The sequence below is a fragment of the Protopterus annectens genome, chromosome 16.part0 (genome assembly GCF_019279795.1).
Source record: "Protopterus annectens isolate FY-2018-M chromosome 16.part0, PAN1.0, whole genome shotgun sequence".
Taxonomy (NCBI): domain Eukaryota; kingdom Metazoa; phylum Chordata; order Ceratodontiformes; family Protopteridae; genus Protopterus; species Protopterus annectens.
This window is the reverse complement of record NC_056750.1, coordinates 395,499,918-395,523,131: the sequence shown is the minus strand read 5'-3', so window position 1 is coordinate 395,523,131 and position 23,214 is coordinate 395,499,918. Positions and strand designations below refer to the sequence as shown.

The window sequence follows — 23,214 nt, the reverse complement described above, 5'->3', positions numbered from 1 at the left end:
TAATCCTCAAGTTCGTTGACCGAACCTTTGAAAACTACATTCATCACTTGGGATACTACAGTCATCTGCAAACTGATGCCATTCACCATCTGAAATAAACAATTTCTGATGAATTTAATATTGATAGCTCACAATAAAGTACATAATTTTTCTTTACTTTTTTTTCACAAATGTATAACTATAGATGACATTTCTATGAATGCATGTGATACTTCACAATTTACAAAGCAAAGCATCATATGCTTAAATGTATAAAAGGTAGCAAGAAGGTCATGCTTATATGAAAGCAGCTCTCATTACTTCTCTTGGTTTTTGTAACACATAGGTTCATAGGTGTGTACTAGGCTAATGGCCCTGGAGACTTTAGAAGCCTAGCCCATAGAATTGCCCTGGCTTCATGCCAGCCAACATTAGTTCCCAGTGCCTCTATCTAGTAGAGCCACTGGAGTGATCCCCAGGGTGAATTTTCTATTTCCCATCCACTCATCAAGATTTCTCTTGAAGAGGGCCAGTGAGGTACTCTACTTGACTTGTATGGGAAGTCTATTCCGTAGCATGGGCAGTCTCTGGATCATGAACCTGTCCCTCCGGTACATTCTGTTGATTGTGGTATTGAGGTTGACGTCTCTGGATCATGTGGTGTGAAAAGATTGGGATTTCTTTATATGTAGCATTTCTAACAGAGCTGGGTCAGACATGGCTTTGTAAGTCAAGCAGATATCGCCTCTTAGTAGGCTATATGAGACAGAGAAAAGCTGGAGTTTTTTTGAGTCTGTCTGTGTAAGACATGTGTTTAAGGTCTAGGATTCTCTTTGTTAGGTACTTTTGTGGCCTCTCCAGCTATTGCAGGTGTCTAGTGAGGTACATGCCAAATGGGGCATTATACTCGATGACTGGTCTAATGAGAGGAGAGTAGTGAGAGATGATAACCTCTTTCTTCCTGTGTAATTAAGAATGAATGTATAGTCTGGAATTCATTTTCCATATAAGTGTCATTATCCTACCCAACTGCTTGGTACAGGAAATGCTTTGCCAGCATATTCATTGCTAACAGCACATATGCACAGTGCTAGAATAAGAATACTATGAAAACTATCCATACATTGGTTAGTACACACATACCGACATGCAGCTGACGTTAGAAGCACAGCACAATGCCTATGTTCTAGCAGCTCTTCAGTATGATAGCACATCTACATCACTCACAAAAGGTAGCTGATGAATCTTTAATAAGAGACTAAGTGTTTTGAGTGGTACAACTGTTTACTCTCAGTTGCAGGCATGTACTTATATCATAACGTATTGTTTGTATAATGGCCATAGTTTTACATCATCATACAATCATGATGCCTATATGAGATCTATAAGTGTACTGTAAGAGCAGTTGCATTCCCAAATGATTCCAGACCCCTGGTGTGAACAAATATAAATTCATTTAAAACTTTTAGGCTAAGAGCTTGCATCTCCTAATATGTGAGATTTCTTCAGAACATCTAAAACTTGGAAAGCTGCACTTTTTCAAATCATGCTTTACACCACTTGACTGATTCAAATGATGTACTTCCTTATCATGCTACAGAATAACCATGTTAAACACTTTTATTTAAAAACACGTACCAAAACATTATGTTAAAAGCATGTTTACATTATTATATTAATATAAAACATTTTGGGGTGAGGATAAAGGTACAGTCTAATCCTTTTAACCAAACCCTTTTTGTTTAACCAAGTCCTTTTCCCTATTAATAAATGACTTGGTCCTTTATTGTCTGTCCTTCTCTAGAATATTTTATTTCTTGTGGTATATGCCAAATATGTATTAGTATTAAGGCCAGCTAGACTGATATTTACAAATGAGTTATTCACTCCTTATTAGCTTCAGCTATCGGGCCTTTGCTTGACATTCGCACCATATTTAAACAATGTACTTCAAAATATCAAAGTACAAAAATAGTGAGTGATAAAACATTGATTCTAAAGGTTTGAAAAAAAAAAAACTATTTTTTTTTTTTTTTGCAATGAAGATAGGGGCAAGCCCTCTACAGCATCCCCACACCCTCTGTTAGTTATATAGTCCAATTTCAAGATCGCACAACATCAGGGAAGTGCAAATTTCCACTTCCTACTGTTGTGTGACCTCCCACAAAGTAATACCAATAGAGGCAATCACATCAGTATTCTGTCACTTCTGCTGCCAGTAAAACATTCAGTATTATGAATGCAAATTATGAAGAGTGTATCTATTTAAATGTTATTGTGAAGAGTCATAGAGATGCACTTTAGGGTGACAGGTGCCTGAAGCTCTATGCAGACAATACCTTGATGTGTGGCATAGACATGAATAACTAAGTAGGAGCATATTGCATGAGAAGGAAGAGCACGGTGATTTAGGAGGGGATATACGGTAGTAGTGAAATGATGTAAATGAAGCACAGTGACGTAGCCTTGAGAAAATATACTAGGGAAAGGTGATGGTTCGCCACTCTCTCTTGTGAGCTTAATGAGAATGGATATGAGAGCTATAGCAGGTCACGTGAATAGATGCCTGCTTTACAAGCTGATTATGTATCTTACACAACCAACATATAGGAAATGGTAAATACTAGTCAGCTGATGCCCAGCTGGCTACCTCATTGGTTCTATGAATGAAGTGGAAAGAAGAGTATAGGAAAACAGGAAAAAGGATGTATCAAGCAGAGCACCATATGGTAGGAACACATAAATAAAACAGGTTGGGAGCAAGGTACAACAATTTTTTTTATTTTGGGTAGTTTCCCCAATTAGATAGAGATAGAGTGAGGAAGAGAAGAGAAGAGAAGAGAAGAGAAGAGAAGAGAAGAGAAGAGAAGAGAAGAGAAGAAGGGTGAAAGGCTTAAATAGGGATGAAAGGAGGGAGAGGGTAGGCAGTGCAGGCACACAAACACACATGAAAGAAGACAGAAAAATAGAGGTGGGATGTGTGGCTGCATGCACACACACGCAAAGTAGAAAACATGGAATACACAAAGACAAACAGAAGGTAAGCAAAATAGCTTGGACAGACAGTAGTATGGGCAGCTTGCCAGCTAACGATTGGCCAAGAGGAAATCTACAAGGACCCACTAGATGGAGTTCCTTGGTCTCGGTAACCAGTGGCATGAGCCACGCACACCTCTTTTAGAATTACAGAATGAGCCAGCCAGTCTAGAAATTTTGAAATCTTCTGCAGAAGAGGTTGATGTGTGTCATCAGCATGTCAATGCCTAGTCATCCTCCACCTCTGCCACTAGCTATAGCTTCAGCTGAGGCAGGTGACTAAGGCAGGCTGCCTAATAACAAAGGGTCCAAAATCCTTCTTCTGTCTCACTCTTTTCCACCCCAGACTCAGCCAAGACAGTGACAGGTGATACTGGTGTGCCTGTGGTACTGAGGTACCATCATGACCAGCAAAAGGGAAACACAAGGGGAAGTGTGCCCTTAGTGATGCTGGACCACAGCTGGCACAAAGTCTGTGCTACCTCCTGTGACATCCAGCTGAGTTCTTCTCTTTTCATGCTGAATGATAAAAGGGACATACAAGCCATCATACATATGTGTGAGGGAGATGCAAACAACAAAGCAAAGCCACAGTTCCACATTATGTTCAAGCACACTGAAGATGGGGTGGGGTGCCCACCATATACTGCACTACCATGTCTTTTCAGTACAACTGATGCAGAGAAATAGTATGTATGACTCTGCAACTGAGAGACACTAGGAGTGGGGTGCCCCTATCAGTGAACCTCCAACAGATCATGTTCCATTGGTACTCTCACATCAGTGACCTGGGGCTCTCTTGTCCTGTGACATCCAGACATTGCGTTAGCCCCAATGCACAGGCATGTAGTATCTCTGCCACCTAGTCCCCAGATGAACTTTTGTATGAGACTGATCGCCCCTTCTTCATAGCTCACATCCACACCTTCACTGACCAGTAGCCTCCATCCTGAGGTTGTGTAGACAGCCATGTATCCTTGTTTTCCTAATTGCTGTGCAAATTAGGATAGTTGTTACCATCATTGTCTTTCTTTCTCCCTCTGTGGTGTCAGTGGAGATGTCTGATGCACAACATAGCCTTTACATAGCACTGCATGAATCCTTTTGTTCTGTATGGCAATACATTATAACTATGAACATGTCAGGACTAAGACATTGCTGCTTTATCTACTCTGTTGCAGACTCCACATGATTCTTCCTAGGTATGTGTGTCATTTCACTGCTGCTTGCTTTTAATTACCATCGCCATCAATGCTGTATATCGTGCAGCATGCTACAAAGATCATGCAGGCTGTGGCAGAGGCATACTATCCCCCCAGATGTGCCTATGTGGCAGAACCAGACTTTAAACAGGCCAAATACTCATTCTATAATCTTACTAGTTTATACATAAGAAATGTTATATTGAAATTTAGCTATGCTTTGTAGGTTTCAGATGGATGCCATCAACCAGAACTATGTATCCTGCATCATCTGTAACACAGTGAGGACATACAAGAGATGTATACATACTGTATGTGGTTGAAGATACGTGGATGTACTAGGTGGATCCCTATCAGTTGTTTGACCTTCTGAAATGTCGAACGTCATATGGCCAAGACCATATAACCAGCATTTCGGAAGGTCGAAAATATAATAAAAAAAAAAATTAAAAACAATGTTTTTTTTTTTTTGCAGTTTGCTGTGACCCCCACACTCTCTGCTAATTATACCAACTCTGAGATCGCACTACACTGACGAACATGGCAAATTTCTTGTTCCACAATGTATGGCGATCTCCATTCACACTTTTTGACCTCTGAAATGTCGGTTATATGGTCTCAGCCATATGTCGTTCGGCATTTCAGAAGGTCGATCAACTGATAGGGATCCCACCTAGTACATCCATGTATCTTCAAACACATACAGTATGTATACATCTCTTGTATGTCCTCACTGTGTTGCAGATGATGCAGGATACATAGTCGATCAACTGAACGAGATCCACTAGATGACCCGTAAGCATTGATACAGATGACTTGTATGCCATATGTCAGAATTGTATGCACCAGCCCTCTCAACTGTCCTTATTTTGTAGGACTGTTCTTATTTTCAGGCCTGCTTTACCCACTGAACATGATGTTCCTCTTTTGGAGGTATGCCCCTATTCTCAGGCAGAATTTAATCCCTCACACACTATTCCAAATCACCGTCATCACATGTGATTTTTTAAGCTGCCTAGAACACAGAGAACCACACTAGATGGCCAACATATTAGTGGCAACAATAATTTAAAGCAGGAATGCAGGCATCTTACATCCCCTTTTCAAAAGCAAAGACAGATGTCCTTTCGTGGAAGAATTCAGCAATGAACTTCATTATAATCTGCAAATGTCACACTGATTCTTGATAATGTGCTTATATTTTCCATCATTTTTGTCACACTCTGTTTTGTAAAACATGGTTTCCAAGTAGCATCCCACATTTCTACAGGAAGCAGGAAGAATTATTTGCTATTTGGTACTCAAATTTTATGCTAATTAGATGTCTACATTTTGGCTGGATGTGCCTATTTTCAAGGGACTGCAGGTTGAGTGGTACAATGTGCACTTCTATGGTGTTATGCAGGCACACTAGAGATTAGTGCCTGCGTGTCACATACAAGCTGGAGACTGATGGAGTGTAACCATGTTAATGCATAACTGCCTGTGGATACCAAATGGGACCATTTTTTTCCACATGTGTGCAACCTACATTTTCCCGCACCTCAAGAAGGTAGTTAATATCATAGCAGGCACACATGGTGGACATCCCTGTCATGTGGGGAAACAGATATATCATTTACATGTAGAAAGAATTTATCAAGGAATGTCTTGAGCATTCAACTGGCCTATGCTGTGATATATCCAATGTGTCCACTGTCTGTCTGTCTCTAAAAGTTCTCTGTAGTTATAATGGTATATGTTACACATACCGCGGTATCCACAGATATCTCAGGTTCACACATTCTTCCAGTCTGTGGGCCATATTGGTCTGCCATCTTTTATACAATGTCTCATTCAATGCAAAAGTGTTCCTGGAGCTGTCGATCTGTCATCTGCTAGGGCACTGTCCTGCCTCAGTGCCATTTTTGTTACTGTGACCTGCTACAGCATCATGTCCCCAGGTGCCCAGTATTAATGCTTGTATTAGTGGAATGGTATTGTGTAATTTGACCAGATGCAGCTCTAAATGTTTCAATGTGCTTTTAGCCATTATACTCAGATGAAACTGCTCACACAGCTTAGTGCCTGACAACTCTAAATAGCAACCTGCTTTCAATGGTTTTCATGTCCATCTTACTCTGCACTAATTAGAGTCTACTTCTACACTTGCAATTATATGCTCATTTACGCACCCCCTATTTCCACACCATTTCCTACATTACCTTTAAGTGCTACCTGCTTTTATGAATTGCTGCATGTCTGTGCATTATCACTTTCAGAGCAAATCTGCACTGTGTGCTATCAGCTTAATGGCATACACCAGCCAATGTGTTCTATACTCTGAATCTAAATATTAATAAACTATTGAAATGTTGTGATGTTCAATTATTTTATAATCTGTAATCACGCATTCATCACCATCTAAATAGATTGATGACAAGCATGTGAAAACTATTCTAATAGGTTCTATCTGTCACATATATCATACAAATACAGATACAGTGATGAACAAAAAGGGTTAAAATATGTATTTGAATAAAGATGCATGAATTACAAGTACACTATAAAAGTAAAGGTAGCAACAGTTGTTTCCTTTTCATACAGGCATTCTTCTAACTTCACATGTACATAATTTGTTATGGTTTACATTTTGTTGATTAAGTAGGTAGACTATATTAAACTGGTTGTGAGCATGTACCTTAACATCCCACTTACTGACTATATAGTTGTAAATTTTGGGGATTAAAAAAATAGAATCTGGGGCATGCTAAAAGAATACTATAGCCTGCATATGCTTATTATAAATATATATATATATATATATATGTATATATATATATATATATATATAATATATATATATATATATATATATATATAATATATATATATATATATATATATATATATATATGTGTGTGTGTGTGTGTGTATATATACACACAAAAACATATATATATATCGATATATACACACACACACACACACAGACACACAGATATAGATATATGCAGAGATAGAGAGAAAGATAGTTATAGATATACAGAGAGAGAAATGTTTTGTGTGGGTTTTTTAACTAAGGCAGATATTTTTTTTCTGAGACACTGTACATGGCAACCCATGTGCAGCCACATGGTTATGGTTTTTGAAGTACTTTTTTTTTGTTAACCAGATAGGTGAGATGACTTCAGGACCATTTACATTATGAACAGATTGATTCACATTAATTATTAGAAAAGCATATGTAAAAAACAAAAAAGATGGGGGGAGCAATGCTGAGCCTATAACCAAGATAAACAGTTAAGTGAGTGGGAATAAAAGTAACCATCAAGAAAGTAATATGCAGGGTTCTGATCTCTGTTTGTAGCTTTAAAAGCACTAGGCACTGAAATCTAATGAGAAACTCAGTTCGGTACATTTTATGCTGAGAGAAACTGCAGCAGGCACAACTGATCTGAAAACAACCCTGTGTGGACTCCACAAGGAGATAAGGAAGCTAAACGAGGAACGAGCAGTTGCCAAGTATGTGCTGAAATAACAGGAAGCAAACAGTTCAATGGCAGAAACTCTTGTTAAAGGAATGGCGGGGCCATGTGTTGTTGAGAAAAGTGGATAAATAGAACAGATCATGTCAAGATAATGTACATGTTACTGATAATACTGAAGACATAGAAGGTGATGACACAATCTTATTCTGGTAAAGTTATTTGGAGATTTTATTGGACATCCATTAAGGCTTTTGTGTAAATGTAGAAAGGCACAAAGAGTAAAAAAAGGTACATCTAGAATTTTCTGGATAAAATGTGGTCCCGTATGGCTAGAGTGTAGATTCTAATAAAGGCAGCTAAAATTAAAAGTTTAAGCATCCAGCACAAAAGGTCCGATGCACAGAACACCTTGCATATGGGAGATGTACAAAGAAGGTATTTGGAAAGGCACCATTAAAGGGGTATTGAGTAGGTCTTCATGTCTGTGTATCATATACTGCAATATTAAGAGTACACTGGGGAGGAGAAAGGATAGCCCTTTCAAGGGACTAAATCTGCTGTTCAGACATGCCCATGGAAACACTAGGTGTTCATGGTCAGTGAATGAATTCTGCACATACTCCAAATGAATGTACAGTTTGCTGTGGATCAAAATGGTATAGGAAGAGATCTCTCTATATTGTCTTGGATGAAAAGCTTGGTTCCCTCTGTAATTCAAATCTCCTTGGGTTCATACTAGGAATTATGGGGTGGAAAAAATAGACCACTTGTGAGGCAGATCCCCACTGAAGACAGTGAATGAGAGAAAGTAAGTTTAGACAGATGGACTCATTAGATGAAGATGATGCCAGCCATGAGCACTGAAAAGGTAGTGAGCAAAGTAGAAGTGGGTGGCATCTGGGTTATGTTAATGGAGACATGCGTACTCGTGTGTTGGCACTTCATCCTACTAAGCCCACGTGAGGAGCAGTCAAAGAATTCCCCCAAGACAATAACCTCCTTTAAGAAGGACTAAAACTGACTAACGACTCATGCTAAAAACACAGCATAAAACACAATGCCAAGAAATGCATAATAGTACCCTTTGGGAAGTCAGCCAAACTAGGAAACTATTTCATTAATAACTCACCTCTAACAGTGGACTCAGTATTTAGGGATTTCGGAGACATACAAGGATAGTAACCTGGCTTTCGAACAACATGTGTCTAAGGTAGTAAGGAAAATTATTGTATGTTGCTCAACTTATAAGCAACAGCAGGGCATCTAGGTCCAAGGAGGTTATTGTTCCTCTGTTTTCAGCCCTCATCAGACCCATCGAGTATAAAGCCCCTCTTCGGTATATACTTGATCTGCAGAGATTCCCCACAAGAAAATACAGGATGTGAACAACATGTCACATGCAAGTCATCTCAAAGCTCTTTCTCTATATCAGTTTCCTACAGACTGTTGAAAGATAATCTGTGACTAGCATGCAAGGCATCCTTGGCTCCTGCTCTGAAGGACATTTTGCACATGCACAAAACCAGAAGCATCAGAACTATTTGAACCTTGCTTGTGACATAAATAGGACATGTCGGAGAGAAGTAATGTGCCTCAGAGAATTCCCTGAATTTTTACTGAGTTAATATGTATTATTAATTCTTCTGTATTAGGCTTTGTAATAACATTATTTAACTGTAACTATATTATGTCAATGTGGAGCTTTTCTCCTGGGCATCTGAAAATGGGATATTATCCCAGTTGGACTTTCCTGGTAAATAAATGTCAATTAAATAAAAAATAAAATAAAATAAATAAGAGCTTTTGTCATTAGACTTCATCTGATCTAGTAATTCAATATTATCACTTTCTTAATTATACATGTTAAGTGAAGGAGAAGTTCAGGGAAATTGGAGCAAAACAGTGAGGAGGAGTCTGGTATTATCCAGTCAGAGAGTGTTTTTGGCTAACCAAATTAGCCAATGTAAGGGAAGCAATTATTATCCAATCACAGATAGCTTTGACCAAAGGGCTACCTAGCTCATCCAGCACTTCGCCCCCTAAGCTGTTCAAGTGAATAAAAAAAAAAAAATTATGCAGAACTGCAGGATGTCAATTGGCTTCCTTTAGACAGTTCCAATCCATGTGCTACCCCTACTCTCATCCCAGCTCTTCAATACGAAAGCAAATAAATACATAAATAAATAAAAATAAAAAAATACAAAACGTCTGCTCAGATATACGTATCTTCCCTTCTGCATTGACTCATCAATAGAAGAGAATAAAAAAAGCCCATTTCTTCTACTGACAGGGTAGCCAGATACAACCCCTTCCCTCCTCTAACCCATCTCTTCAATAGAAGAGAAAAACAAACAAAAGGTTCACTCCTTTGCACTGGCACACCAACCGGGTGGCCAGATACACACCCCCTACCACCTGCCCCAGCTCCTCAATGGAAGAGCAAAACAAAACAAAAAAATCCACAGCCAGGAACCTGTGGCTCCTCAAATGCAGGAGTCAATCAGGTTCCATATTTGTGGCCTGCCTCCAAACCACCTTCATCATATTTATTAAAAAAAAAAAAAAAAAAAAAACAGAAAGAAATCTTTTTTTTCTTATACCCCATTCAGAGTGCTACAAAAAAATCTGTTGCTACAGATAGTCTAGACCATACAGTGTTACTATGCTTTAGTTTAATGAAAAAAATAAGTTGTTACAGTTTAGACCACACATGGAGCACTACAGCACTCATGTTTGACCCCAAATGTAATACTGGATTTTAAAAGCTAGTATTGCGCTGAATGGCGATTAGGAGTGGGATGAATGATGGGATGACTGATCATGCCCCCTAACACTATGCTGCCTAGGCAGTTGCCCACATTGTCCTGCCCTGGCTATGCTGCTGGTTTTGGTCATCCTAATTTGCTTACCGTCTCCTAGTTGGACATGATTCTAATTAATCCAAACTCTTCTTAAAGTAAACAAAATATTTCAAATAATTAAACAGCATGTATCTTTATAACATGATATTTACTAACCATAGTTTTTTTTAATAACTGTATGACTTCCTCAAAAAGATCAGAGACATCAAAGGCACCAAGGATACACTACTTGCAACAATAGATGCTAAGTTGCTTTACACAATACTGCCCTGCAAGTACTACACTGAGGCCATCAAGGAATCAAGGAAGCTATGAAAGTAACACCACTGCCCTCCCAGGGGGAAATAACTCTGGCCATGACCTTACTGCAAGATCTGATGAACAGTCAAGTTTTTCTCTCTCCAACCAGAAGCTATACAAATAAACCAAAAGTTTATCTAGCTATCCATATCCATAAATAAAAACATATATGTATAAATATATATATATATAATATATATATATATATATATATATATATATATATATATATATAGATATAGATCTACTTCAGTAGATCAAACATATTACAACTTCAAACCACATATGGCCGAGGCCATATGTTTGAACTTGTAATAGTTCGAACACTGAAGTAAAAAAAGAAAAAAACAACAAAAAACAAAATGAAACGTCTGGAGCAGGGGGGCTATGCCCTCCTGCACCCCCACACCACCCTTACTTAAATATACCAACTCCAAGATCGCACTACATTGTGGAAAAGGGAAATCTTCCCCATTTCGCACTATACAGAGATCTCCATTCAGTCCGATCAAACATTTACAAGTTCGAATATATGGTCTCGGCCATATGAGGTTCAAACTTGTTATATGTTCATAGGTTCATAGGATCATAGTCAGGTGCTAGGCTATTGGCCCTAGAGCCTATATAAGCCTAGCCAAAAGGTACCCTGGCTTTTGCCACCCAAGAAAATTATTTTCCTGTGCCCCTGTCAAGCAGAGCCACAGAAGTGATCCCCGGGGTGAATTTCCTATCTCCCATCTAATCATCAATATTTTTCTTGAAGAGTGCTAATGAGGAGCTTTGTTTGATATAGATAGGTAGTTTGTTCCAGAGTATGGGAAGTCTCTGGGACATTAATCTATCCCTCCAGCATGTTCTGTTTATTGTGGTGACAAGGTTTAGGTCCCTAGAGCGTGTAGCTCGGAGGGATTTCTTTATGTGGAGCATGTCCAACAGCTCTGGGTTTGACATAGCTTTGTATGTTAAGCAGAGATCGCCTCTGAGTAGGCAATATGTGACAGAGTAAAGCTGGAGTTTTTTGAGACTGTCTGCATAGGGCATCTGTTTGAGGCTGGTAATCCTCTTTGTGAGGTATTTCTGTGGCCTTTCCAGTTGTTGTAGATGTCTTGTGAGGCACATACCAAAAGGGGTGTTGTACTCTACAATGGGTCTAATGAGTGATGAGCAAAGGGGAACAATGACCTCTTTTTTCCTGGATGAGAAACCTTTTGTGATGAGGTGTGCCACATAGAAGGATTTCCTGACTACTGTGGCGATGTGATTATCAAAGGAGAGACTACTGTCCACCTGTGTCCCAAGGTCTCTTATCACACTTTCAGTGTTAAGTAGACTGCCGCTTATGTGGTAGTTTATGGGTACAGAGTTTTTACCAAAAGGGATGACAATGCACTTTTTGAAATTGAGCTTGAGGCCATGGCTTTGACACCAGGCATGCTAATGGGGCGGTAGTTCCTGGGGTCCATGGTGGCTCCTCCTTTGTAAAGTGGGATAACCGTTGCTGTGTGCCATTCAATGGGCAAAAAGCCTGAGGCCATGGCTTTGACATCAGGCATCTGTCTCAGTGAGGCCCTTTTGTAGGATGTCCACATCATTAGGAGTTTTGATTGTGGCTCCTAGTTTGCAGTCATCTGCAAACTTTGTTAGCCAAAGACCTTCTGTGTTAGCCTGTACTTCAGATATCAAACAGGACAGGACCTAGGACTGAACTCTGTGGTACTCCACTTGTCACTTGTCTAAAGTTGGATTTAGAGTCTGCTACTTTCACAGTGTGGGTTCTGTCAGTGAGCCAGTTGGCAACCCATCTTGTGACATAGGTATTTATACCTAGTTTATTGAGTTTATCTATAATTCAAGAGTGGGGGATGGTGTCAAAAGCCTTGGTGAGATCTAGATAGGCTGTGTGAACCACCTTACCCTCATCTACAGCTTTGGTGACCGCTTCAAAGAAGTCTATCAGGTTTAGAAGACATGATCTGCCTTTTACAAACTCGAACTGGGTAGGGTTCAGAGTTTGGAGATTATCAATGTCATTGTTTATAAGTTCTATGATGACACATTCCATAGCCTTGTAGACCAGGCTCGTCATGCTAATGGGGCGGTAGTTCCTGGGGTCCATGGTGGCTCCTCCTTTGTAAAGTGGGATAACCGTTGCTGTGTGCCATTCAATGGGCAAAAAGCCTGAGGCCATGGCTTTGACATCAGGCATCTGTCTCAGTGAGGCCCTTTTGTAGGATGTCCACATCGTTAGGAGTTTTGATTATGGCTCCTAGTTTGCAGTCATCTGTGAACTTTGTTAGCCAAAGACCTTCTGTGTTAGCCTGTACTTCAGAGAAGTAGATACCATACAGGAGAGGACCTAGGACTGAAACCTGTGGTACTCCACTTATCACTGGTCTGAAGTTAGATTTAGAGTCTGCTACTTTCACAGTGTGGGTTCTGTCAGTGAGCCAGTTGGCAACCCATCTTGTGACATAGGGATTTATACCTAGTTTATTGAGTTTATCTATAATTCCAGAGTGGGGGGATGGTGTCGAAAGCCATGGTGAGATCTAGATAGGCTGTGTGACCCACCTTACCCTCATCTACGGCTTTGATGACCGCTTCAAAGAAGTCTATCAGGTTTAGGAGACATGATCTGCCTTTTACAAACTTGAACTAGGTAGGGTTCAGTGTTTGGAGATTACCAATGTCATTGTTTATAAGTTCCATGATGATACATTCCATAGCCTTGCAGACCAAGCTCGTCATGCTAATGAGGCGGTAGTTCCTGGGGTCCATGGTGGCTCCTCCTTTGTAGAGTGGGATAACCGTTGCTGTGTGCCATTCAGTGGGCAAAAAGCCTGAGGTGAGGCTATGATTGAACATGGTACTTAGGTGGGATGTCAGTTCATTCTGTAGTTCATGTAGAATGCAGCCTGGGATGTTGTCAGGTCCCATAGTTGCTATGTTCTTGGCTTTGGAGAGTGTGTTTTTACCTGTGCAGCTGTGATTACAGGTACTTTGCATTCTTCCGGTATAGAGATGGGCCCTTTAGGGAATGAGAGAGGGGTAAAGTTAGCACTGAAAATATCTGCCAGGATGTTGGCAATATCAGTTGGTTGGTTATATTTAGTGCCATTGTGCTGTAACTCAGAGCAGATCAGAGTGTTGCCATTGAGATTCTTGACATAGCTAGAATGCTTTGGGGCTGTCTTTAGAATCAGTGGCGATTTTGTTTTCTTAACTAGCTTTGGAGGATTGTATGAGGGATCTCAGCTTCTTACTGAAGCTGACCATGGAGTTTCTCCAATCATGGGATTTTACTCTTTTTTGCAACAGTTTCTTTCTTCTGTTGTAAAGTTTGTTTATGGCAGGGGACCACCAGATTGACTTCCGTTTTTTGGAGGATAACATCTTAGTTCTGTTAGGGATTACACGATCCATACACTCATGTAAGTGCTTATAAAGTGCAATTGTATAGGATTCAGCAGTCATACCTCTATTGTGCGTCAGCATGGGTGTTGTGAAGTTTGCCACTTCTGTCTTAAGAAGCATGAAGTTGGCTTTGGAGAAAATTTTTATGGTGGTTTCCCTAATGGGGGTTGGGGGTGGTATGTGGATGTCTAGGGTGATTTGTTTGTAGTCGGATCTGACCAACAAGGAATTGACCTCTTGTGTGGAAAACCAATTGCCCATGTTGGTCATGACCAGGTCTAGGATATTGCTGCCCCTGGTGGAGGTGTGGATAAGTTGATCCAAGGCAATGGAATTTATGAATTCCAGAAAACGTTGAGCACAAGAGTTGGTACATGAGTAGTTTTCCCAGTTCATGGTGGGGTAGTTGAAATCACCCATTATTAGGGTGTTAGGTTGTACCCTAATATTTTCCGGTGTATCAAGAAATGAAGAGTGGGAATCCTGGGGCATGGTGGGGGATCTGTAGCAAGCTACAATTTGGATTGTGGTCTTGCCCAGAGCTAGTTGCACTTGGATAATCCTGGATGCATTATACTGAGCAACTAGCCTGGAGGTGTGGATATCCTTAATAAATATGGACACACCTCTGCCTTTAGTGCTTCGGTCCAGGTTAGGTGGCCGAAAGGTGTGGTATGAATTATAGCCTGGTAAGGCAGGGGTGCTCTCTGGAGCCTTAAACCAGGTCTCTGTCAATGCACAGACATCGATGTTCTCCATTTTAAGGAGTGCCTCGAGTGAGTGCAATTTGAGGTTTAGACTTCTAGCATTAAGTAATATTACCCCCAGATTTTGCTTGCTTGTACCTGTTACGGTGGTGAATTTGTCATTTGAATCTTGCCTAAAAAAGGCACTACAGGGGTGGCAAGAGCCTTACCCAGTATCTGGAATCCCAAGGGCGATAGGAGCAGGCCATCTCCGGCAAAGCATTGTGGTTTGTCGATCATGTCATCCCAGGCAGACAGATACTGAATCCCCTTAAAATGATAACAGAAGCTTAGCCAATTGTTGAAGTCAATCATTTTGTCCTTGTACTGTGGTATCATTCTGGGTGATGGCAGGATGCTACTCAGGGCTAGGGTCATACCTGCCTGGGCTACAAGATCGGACAGCTCCTCCATGTCTCTTTTCATGTAGTCCAGGGAGGTACATATCAGGTCATTCACACCAACATGGACAATGACAGAATCATATTTGTACTTGTTGTGGAGTGACCTGAGTGCATTTATTATGTGGCAGATCCTGGCACCTGACAGGCAGCTGACAATAACTTTCTCCTTGTTTAGCCTGGTGAGTGGAACATCAGTGTGCCTGACTATAGACTCACTTATGACTAGAGTGTTGGGTACGTTGTTATGCCTTATGGGCTGTGGTTGAGTGGCACACTGAGTTTGTGGGCTATGTGTCATTTGGGTTATGTTGGGGGGGGGGTGAAGGTTGCTTGTGTTTCTGCTTTGGAGGTCCCTGTTGCTTGGTATATTTTTTTTGAGAGCATCCACGAATGTAGGTGTGTGTTTTATGTTTTTATGTGTGTGTTTTGGTGGTGTAGGTTTTGAGGGACTATGTGATGAGTGTGGTGTGGTGCAAGTGTTTACCTTCTCCTCTTGACTGTCTAGTCCAGTCTTGGGTGAAGAGAGCTTTGCTTCCAGTTTGGCTATATAAGTGCATCTCTCACAGGTTGTAGTGTTGGGTGGTAGGAGGAGAGGGTTGTCTGTGTACATGAGGCAATTGCTGCATTGCCCCAGGATGCCCAGATTCATCAGGTAGACAGGAGAAAATACCGGGAGCTGACCCTTAGACATGCCTGGATAGGTGCTTATTTATTAAGTACTAAAAACTTTTTTCCTCTAGACAAGTGAGAAAAGTTAAGTGCTGTAGCAATTTGTAGCTTATTTAGTGATTGCAATGAGTTTTGAACAAGTGCTGAGCTCAAAGAAACAGATTTGAGTGCTGAAACAAGAAAACTCGTAGTTCTAAGAAACAAAATTAAGCTAGAAGGCTTCCCTTCAACACAGAAAGGCTTGGGGGCTCAGAAGCTTACAAACAGTCCTGGATACAGCAAATCTGTATCTGGACTAGACGACTTACATGAAAGGCAGGAAACAAGCTTAGAAAAAAATGTTTTTTTTTCCTACTGAAGGGGACCTAGATATATATATATATATATATATATATATATATATATATATATATATATATATATATATATATATATATCTATATATATATATATATATATATATAGTTTTATATATGTGTGTATGAGGTTTGGTTTAATTGGCCTGAATGTACCCATAAAGACTTAAAAAGTAAAATGTGAAAAGTCACGGGCTTTTAGAAGCCATTTCACTGAAACACTGTTTGTCTTTAAGGGATTATTTGCATAAATTCCATTGGCCTCCACTATAGGAGGTTTAAGGTATTACATAGAGAAAACTCTTACTGAATGGTTTGTCTGTGTGACCATTTTACCCTTTGGCGCGCTCTCTCTCTCTCTTTATATACATATATATATATATATATATATATATATATATCTATATAGGTTTACCTTTATATTGTCGATCCCGGTATGGGTGACACGACTTCCGCGAATGCCGAAATGCGAATGTCTCCAATGCTGAATTCCGAATATGTGAACGGCAAAACCTCGACCCTTTTTGACCCATGGTAGCATTGGTGTGGAGATGTTGCACGTCCGGAAATGTTGAATGTTTTTCGATGTTTAAAATTTTTCGCGGTTTTGGTTCACGCAAACCGCATTGATAAAGTGGCCGTTTGACAAAGTGTGATCGGTGATTTAAAGGTAAACCATATATATATATATATATATATATATATATATATATATATATATATATATATATATATATATATATATATATATATGTGTGTGTGTGTGTGTGTGTGTGTGTGTGTGTGTGCGTGTATTCTTTTAATAATTGACAGACCACTTACCCAAAACTGAATTTACACAGATGACAAGACCGAAGTGTTAATTTATCTAATGATCACACTACAGAATATTTTAACAGGGAATGTATGCACTGACAGTTCTGTTTCTTTCCTGTGATTTAATTCACTGTGAGTGATAGAATCTAAGCATCAGAAATGTAGCTGCTCTCACATACAAATACTTGTAACCCTCTGACATTGCTCATGGTGACCTTTCATCAAAAACATTATATGAGTACATCAAATGCAGTCATTAATCTCCACATACTTGATCTACCTGCACCGCCATCCAACAGGCCATAAGAAATTTATAACGAACAGCCTGTTCATGTACAGAGACCAGTTCAGCTATGAAAGCATGCTCAACAGGTTCTCCTGTGATTAAAACTTTCAAGCCTCAACTGATCTGCACTCTGCAAAGTGAAGGATATCTCATTTTACTGAACGTCTTTGTGCCTGTTTTAGCTGATGTCATGTAAACAGAACAAGTGACACAAATGAATAAATTAAATAAGGATTATGAGAAGGTCTGTAATTTCAAGGCAAAACTCCATCCTTGTGCAAAATTATAATAACAAAGCAAGATAAGATTTTACACATTTATTTATTCTTCCTCTTCCTCATCAACAATTGCTAAGAAACCATTCCCTTTGGCTGGTATTAAGCCCTTACTCACTGAGTCCTGAGTCACTGCTATAGTAAATGCACTGCTAAAGGAACACAACTATCCCTAAAATACACTGATAACATTCACAGTTTTGCTAAATGATGATTAAATAGTTATATGTTTTCCAGTTGCATGCTAGTTCACATACTTTAGTTTTCACAGCCCTATGATTATGCTAGATTGTCCCAAACTAAGTATTTAAGATTCAAATAATATGCTTTAATCTAGTTATGACATGTTAAAACTATTCTTAACTTTATCACTTGTTGTATCTGTACCCAGTTACTGTCATCATGATGAAATCACACTTGTGCATTTTTCATTGCAGTTAAGCTTGGTATTTTTTTATATACTGGAACATAAAATCTGGAACATTGTATACCTACTAATTTATTTCTTTTCACTGAAAAAAAAATTGTTAGATCACATCTTTGTAAAATGTTCAAATTCACCAAAATGCTAAGCAGTCTTTAATTTGGATACAAAAGAAACTATATATATTTTCAAGGCCATGCTCACAATTGAAACGCTGATTTCAAAAGAAGGAACATCATAGTATAGTATGCAGAAAAGTAGACACTGTATCTAGTGTGTACAAATGACGTGCAAAGGAATTTATTGTGGCAGCGTAAAAGATGAAAAGTAAAGCCACAAAATGGCTGTCAATTCGCAGTTAAAGGTAGTTTATTAAATTATGTTCCACACATCCTTACAGTTTGTAAAAGGGAATGAGAAATATACACCAAGTTGTTCTAAAATACTAAGACAGGATGTTCAATGAACATATTTGCAAATGATTTTCCCTGTATTTTTTCAAGGCAAATATACATTTATGCTGCCTATAAAAATAAAGAATCACCAAATCACTATCACAAACAGAAACGTATGGAAAGTGTTGCATATATGCCTTTTGAAAATAACAATTGCTTTATCTTCAGTATTAGGAAAAAGGTTAACTTGGAAGTAAGCTTTTGTATCAACACACGCAGCTATGTGTGTGCCAAATTCAAATGAATCTTCTTCTTCATTTATTATGTTGCAAAACATTTGTAAGACAAGACTAACAGCATTATTGACCTTCTTAAAGAAAAATGTTTGTCCTACATGTTTTACTGTTTACCAGCCGCATGTAAAATAACAATGAATCCGTTGATGTCTAGAAATCAAGGTTCTTTTGTGTTTACAAACACACTTTCCTTTTCTAGCCATTGAATAACTGCAGGCCGTGTAACCAGAGCATCTATTAACTCTGAACTAACATACTTAGCAGTGCATATTTGTCATGTATGAAAGAGATACAAACAGAATTCAATCACTTTACATATTTCTGCTATTTTTTTCTCAAAAATAGTTTATGTGCATGACACTACATCTGATATATAACTTGCTTTGAGAAATTCACAGCCAGCCTAGCAAAAATAAAATACTTTATGAACTGAAATATAAAAAAAAAAAAAAAAAAAAGAAAAGAAATAGGAGACCTGATATTGGTCTTGAACACTTGTATGGACAACATTTGTTTAGTAGACACAATTCACAGTTTGGTCGATTAAGCAGTATAATGACAGATGTGTGAGAATGCACAGTTCTCAGGGTTGGAGATATACCCTTTCCCCTCATATTATGCAGGCGTATCAAAGTTAGTATATAACATTTCAGGTTAGGGGTGCAAGTTCCATACCTGCAAGAAATTATGTTTTACTGTATTTTTTTCTTTTTTGTTTTGGATGTGTTGAGGTTGTTTTTCCACACATATGAATACACATAATGCTCCTGTTGTTGACCTTTTGTTGTCAATGTTTTGACAGTCGATGTTTGGGTCTGTCACTTAAATTCAGTAGACATATATGTATATGTAGTGCATGACATGTTTAATTATCCATATGCACTGAAGCATAAATGCCAACAAAGTTAGGCAGTAGCTAAACATTTATTTAACTGAGCTAGAAATAAATATTTCCATGTTTTGCCCTGGAAAGAAACCTGCAAATGATTTTTTTTCTTTTCTTGGGGTGTTTTATGGTTAGATGAAAAATGATTATGAGTTAAATCAGTTTAGGTATCAGGATACCTCAGCAAAAGTTCTGTATCAATTTCATTTTCTAAAACAAAGGACAAATATTTGCACGCGTGTAAATATATTTGTGTGTGTGTGTGTATGAGAGAAAGAGAGTGAGTACATGTGTGTAGAGATTTACTAACAGAAAAGATTCCCACATAAACAGATAAATACATGCTTTATGCACCAGTGATGAATATGTTAGAAACATGCACATATTACAGAGTTTTAATTAAAGATATCCAGTATTTAAAAATGTATTTTACAAAAAAATAGTACCTCTAACCTATCAGTTTATAGTAGACCTCACATCACTCAGTAAATTCACCACAAGAATGAATTATTCTAACATTGTCAAACATTAAAAAAACAATTCTCACCCTTTGTTATACAACTTCTTAATAGTAAAACTTGAAAATGAGGCAGTATTTTGAACCAGGAGTTTTTAATATGACAATACATTCAACATATGTCAAATGTTGTGGTAATTTGTAAGTATATTGCACAAAATATGTAAAATACACAGTTTCATCATTGCTTAATAAAATGCATTGTTCTTGATTTTATGGCCGTATCATTTCTTAAAAAGAAAGCAAAATATTTATTTGTCATTTTTATACTAGTCAATGTTGGCTATATATTTTATTTACTATGCATGAATATTGACAAAATATTGTAGATTAATTCCTGTGCACTAACTGGCTTGTGACTTTTAAAAGAAAAATTCATAAAACATTTGTTTTGAATAAATGTGAATGCATTAAAAAACAAAGGTCCTAGCATGCAATTTTTAATGTTTGATATGCTGCACATAAAATGCAAATGCATCTCATGTATATTCTACATCTATAGATATCAGCATCTGCCACCTTCACTACAAAATGCTAGTAGTCTACCCACAAAAATATATATTACCTTTGGGTTCATAAAGCAGTGACAAAAGTTTGATATATCAACTTAAAATGACTGCTAAGGTTTAATTTATTGCTTGTTAATTTATACATTTTATCATATAAGAAATGCATTAACATAAGCATATATTCAGAAGTAGCACAATTTATTATAAAAACAAGTGTGCTGAATTAGCAAGCAAAACTGGGAACAGTTTCTGCAGTGTTTTTATCTATTTCCCTTCATTCAAAGGTATGTGGGAGTAAGCTGCTGGTGAAAACAATAAACCTGAAAATGGCTGTTCTAAAATAAATCTTCCGCAAAACAGCAGCACTGAATTTTCCACCTTCCACTGATACTGGTTGCAGCTGTTGGTTTCTTGTTTCCTATTTGTAGCACTTAACTAAATTCATGAATGCTTTTGTTTATTTCATTGGAATTATTAAATTCGTTCTCAAAACTGTTAGAATAAAAGAATATGATGTATATGGTGTTTCAGTTTTCCACAATCCATAACCTTACAGTTTTTTGTAATATCAGTCACCATACTATATAATAAAGTTATGTAATAAAAATATTTATTTAGTGGGTCTGCATGACTGATACACAATGCTCATGACTAACAGTACCTAAGCAAAGGTATTTATGTGTGTGTGTGTGTGTGTGTGTGTGTGTGTGTGTGTGTGTGTGTGTGTGTGTGTGTGTGTGTGTGTTTTTAATTTATCTACTAGCAGCCTGATCACAGTGAAATAAGCCATATAATATTTTCAAATGGAGCAGCTTAATTTTCTGAATAATTATATCCGTGTCCCTCCATGCATTTATATTTTGCTTCTCCAGCTGTTTTTATTGGTTTAAATTACTCATCGCCATTATGTAACTTATTGACATCAGATCACATTCTACATACATTTACACACATGTGCACAAATACACATACACATACGCAAACATGTACACAGATGTATGTGTGTATGATTGTATAAAATATTCATAGGTTAAAGTTAACAAGTTAAGCCTCATTCTATTCCACTGAGCCTGACTGGAGAGTTCTGCCTCCAGTGCCAGAGTTCATGAAATTTTAATAATTATAACCCTATCTCATTAGAATTCATCTTGACCTCCCACACAGACAAGCATTCATGTATAGTCACTTAAGCATGTATACCTTTCTTCGATATGATAACCACATTAATAAACCTTACAATCTATAACCTGTTAAAGTCTTGTTTGCTAATTACAGTAAATAAAGAAAAGAGAGACTAGAAATTCTGGTTAATTTGACGTATTTTGCAAATAATGTACATGTCCTTGTCAACTGGTTACTCATTAATAATATACAGTCTAAAAAATTATCAGAACCTGACAACATTATAGTTGGGTTGAACATCAGTACTACAAATGATCACCAGAGGTTCTACAAATGGTTCTCCTTGATAAAACAAACACAAGACAACCAAGACATAATAATATTTTCTGTGATAGCAGAATCTTTCCATGAGCACAGCAAAGTCAAATTAAATCAGTCTTAGCATAGCAAAGTCAGACATCACAACTGATAAATATTTCTCTGTTATTCAAGTCATTCATTTATTACTGGTGCAGCATATATTTTTGTACGACATTTCTTTCAGTCTTTACACAAAAAAAAAAAAGAGCTCAAAGCCGAATAAGAACGTTAAGAACCTTAGCTAGCAGGAAAGATAATGCAACAATGGTTTGGGTTTCCTAGACTAAGAAGAGCTTTTGCTCATAATCAACACCTAGGTTTCAAATAAGTTTGTCATGAAGTTAGAGATATTCTAAAATCACTTACGCTCACTTTGCCTTCCTTGTTTGTAGTAGGGATAGCACGTTGCCAAATCAGGGCTCGTTGGCATTCTTCTTCAGAACTAATCTTATCTGTCTTGTTTGTACGCTATTTTATCCTTGCTGTACCTCTCAAAACCCTTGTTAGAATAAAGTGTGATAAATATTTTATATTTAAAGACTGTGTAAGGCTGTGCTCAACTTTAATCAGTCCCACTATATATTGTACACTCCTTTTCTATTTTAAGATTAATCTAAGGAAACAAGCTTTCACATAAGATACCTGATTGGCTTTTCTTGTCATGTGATCATTCTGAAGAGTATAAAAACTGCAACTTTTAAACTGACAAAGTTGTAGATAAGGCAGTCTTTATAGCTAAAGTAAAACAAATAATTAACTCACTATGTAGACGGGAGGACTAGACCATCAATTTTCAAATATATATTAATGTTAAAGTATACAGGGAGTCAACATGACTGCTGGTTATGAGGGCATCATTTTAATAACACATAAGTACACTAATTCAAAGTG

At 37.9% G+C, this 23,214-nt stretch overlaps 1 protein-coding gene across 1 annotated transcript in view; it reads right to left on the bottom strand.

Moving 5' to 3' along the window:
• The window catches only part of LOC122791088 (nuclear receptor subfamily 5 group A member 2-like), a 643,734-nt gene extending 620,871 nt beyond the window's left edge, over nt 1-22,863 (bottom strand). Inside the window, exon 1 of the mRNA XM_044058884.1 lies at nt 22,690-22,863. Coding sequence (XP_043914819.1) covers nt 22,690-22,753 — 64 coding nt within the window. The 5' untranslated portion in view covers nt 22,754-22,863. The remainder of the gene's footprint in view (nt 1-22,689) is intronic.
• Between the last annotated feature and the right edge of the window lie 351 nt (nt 22,864-23,214).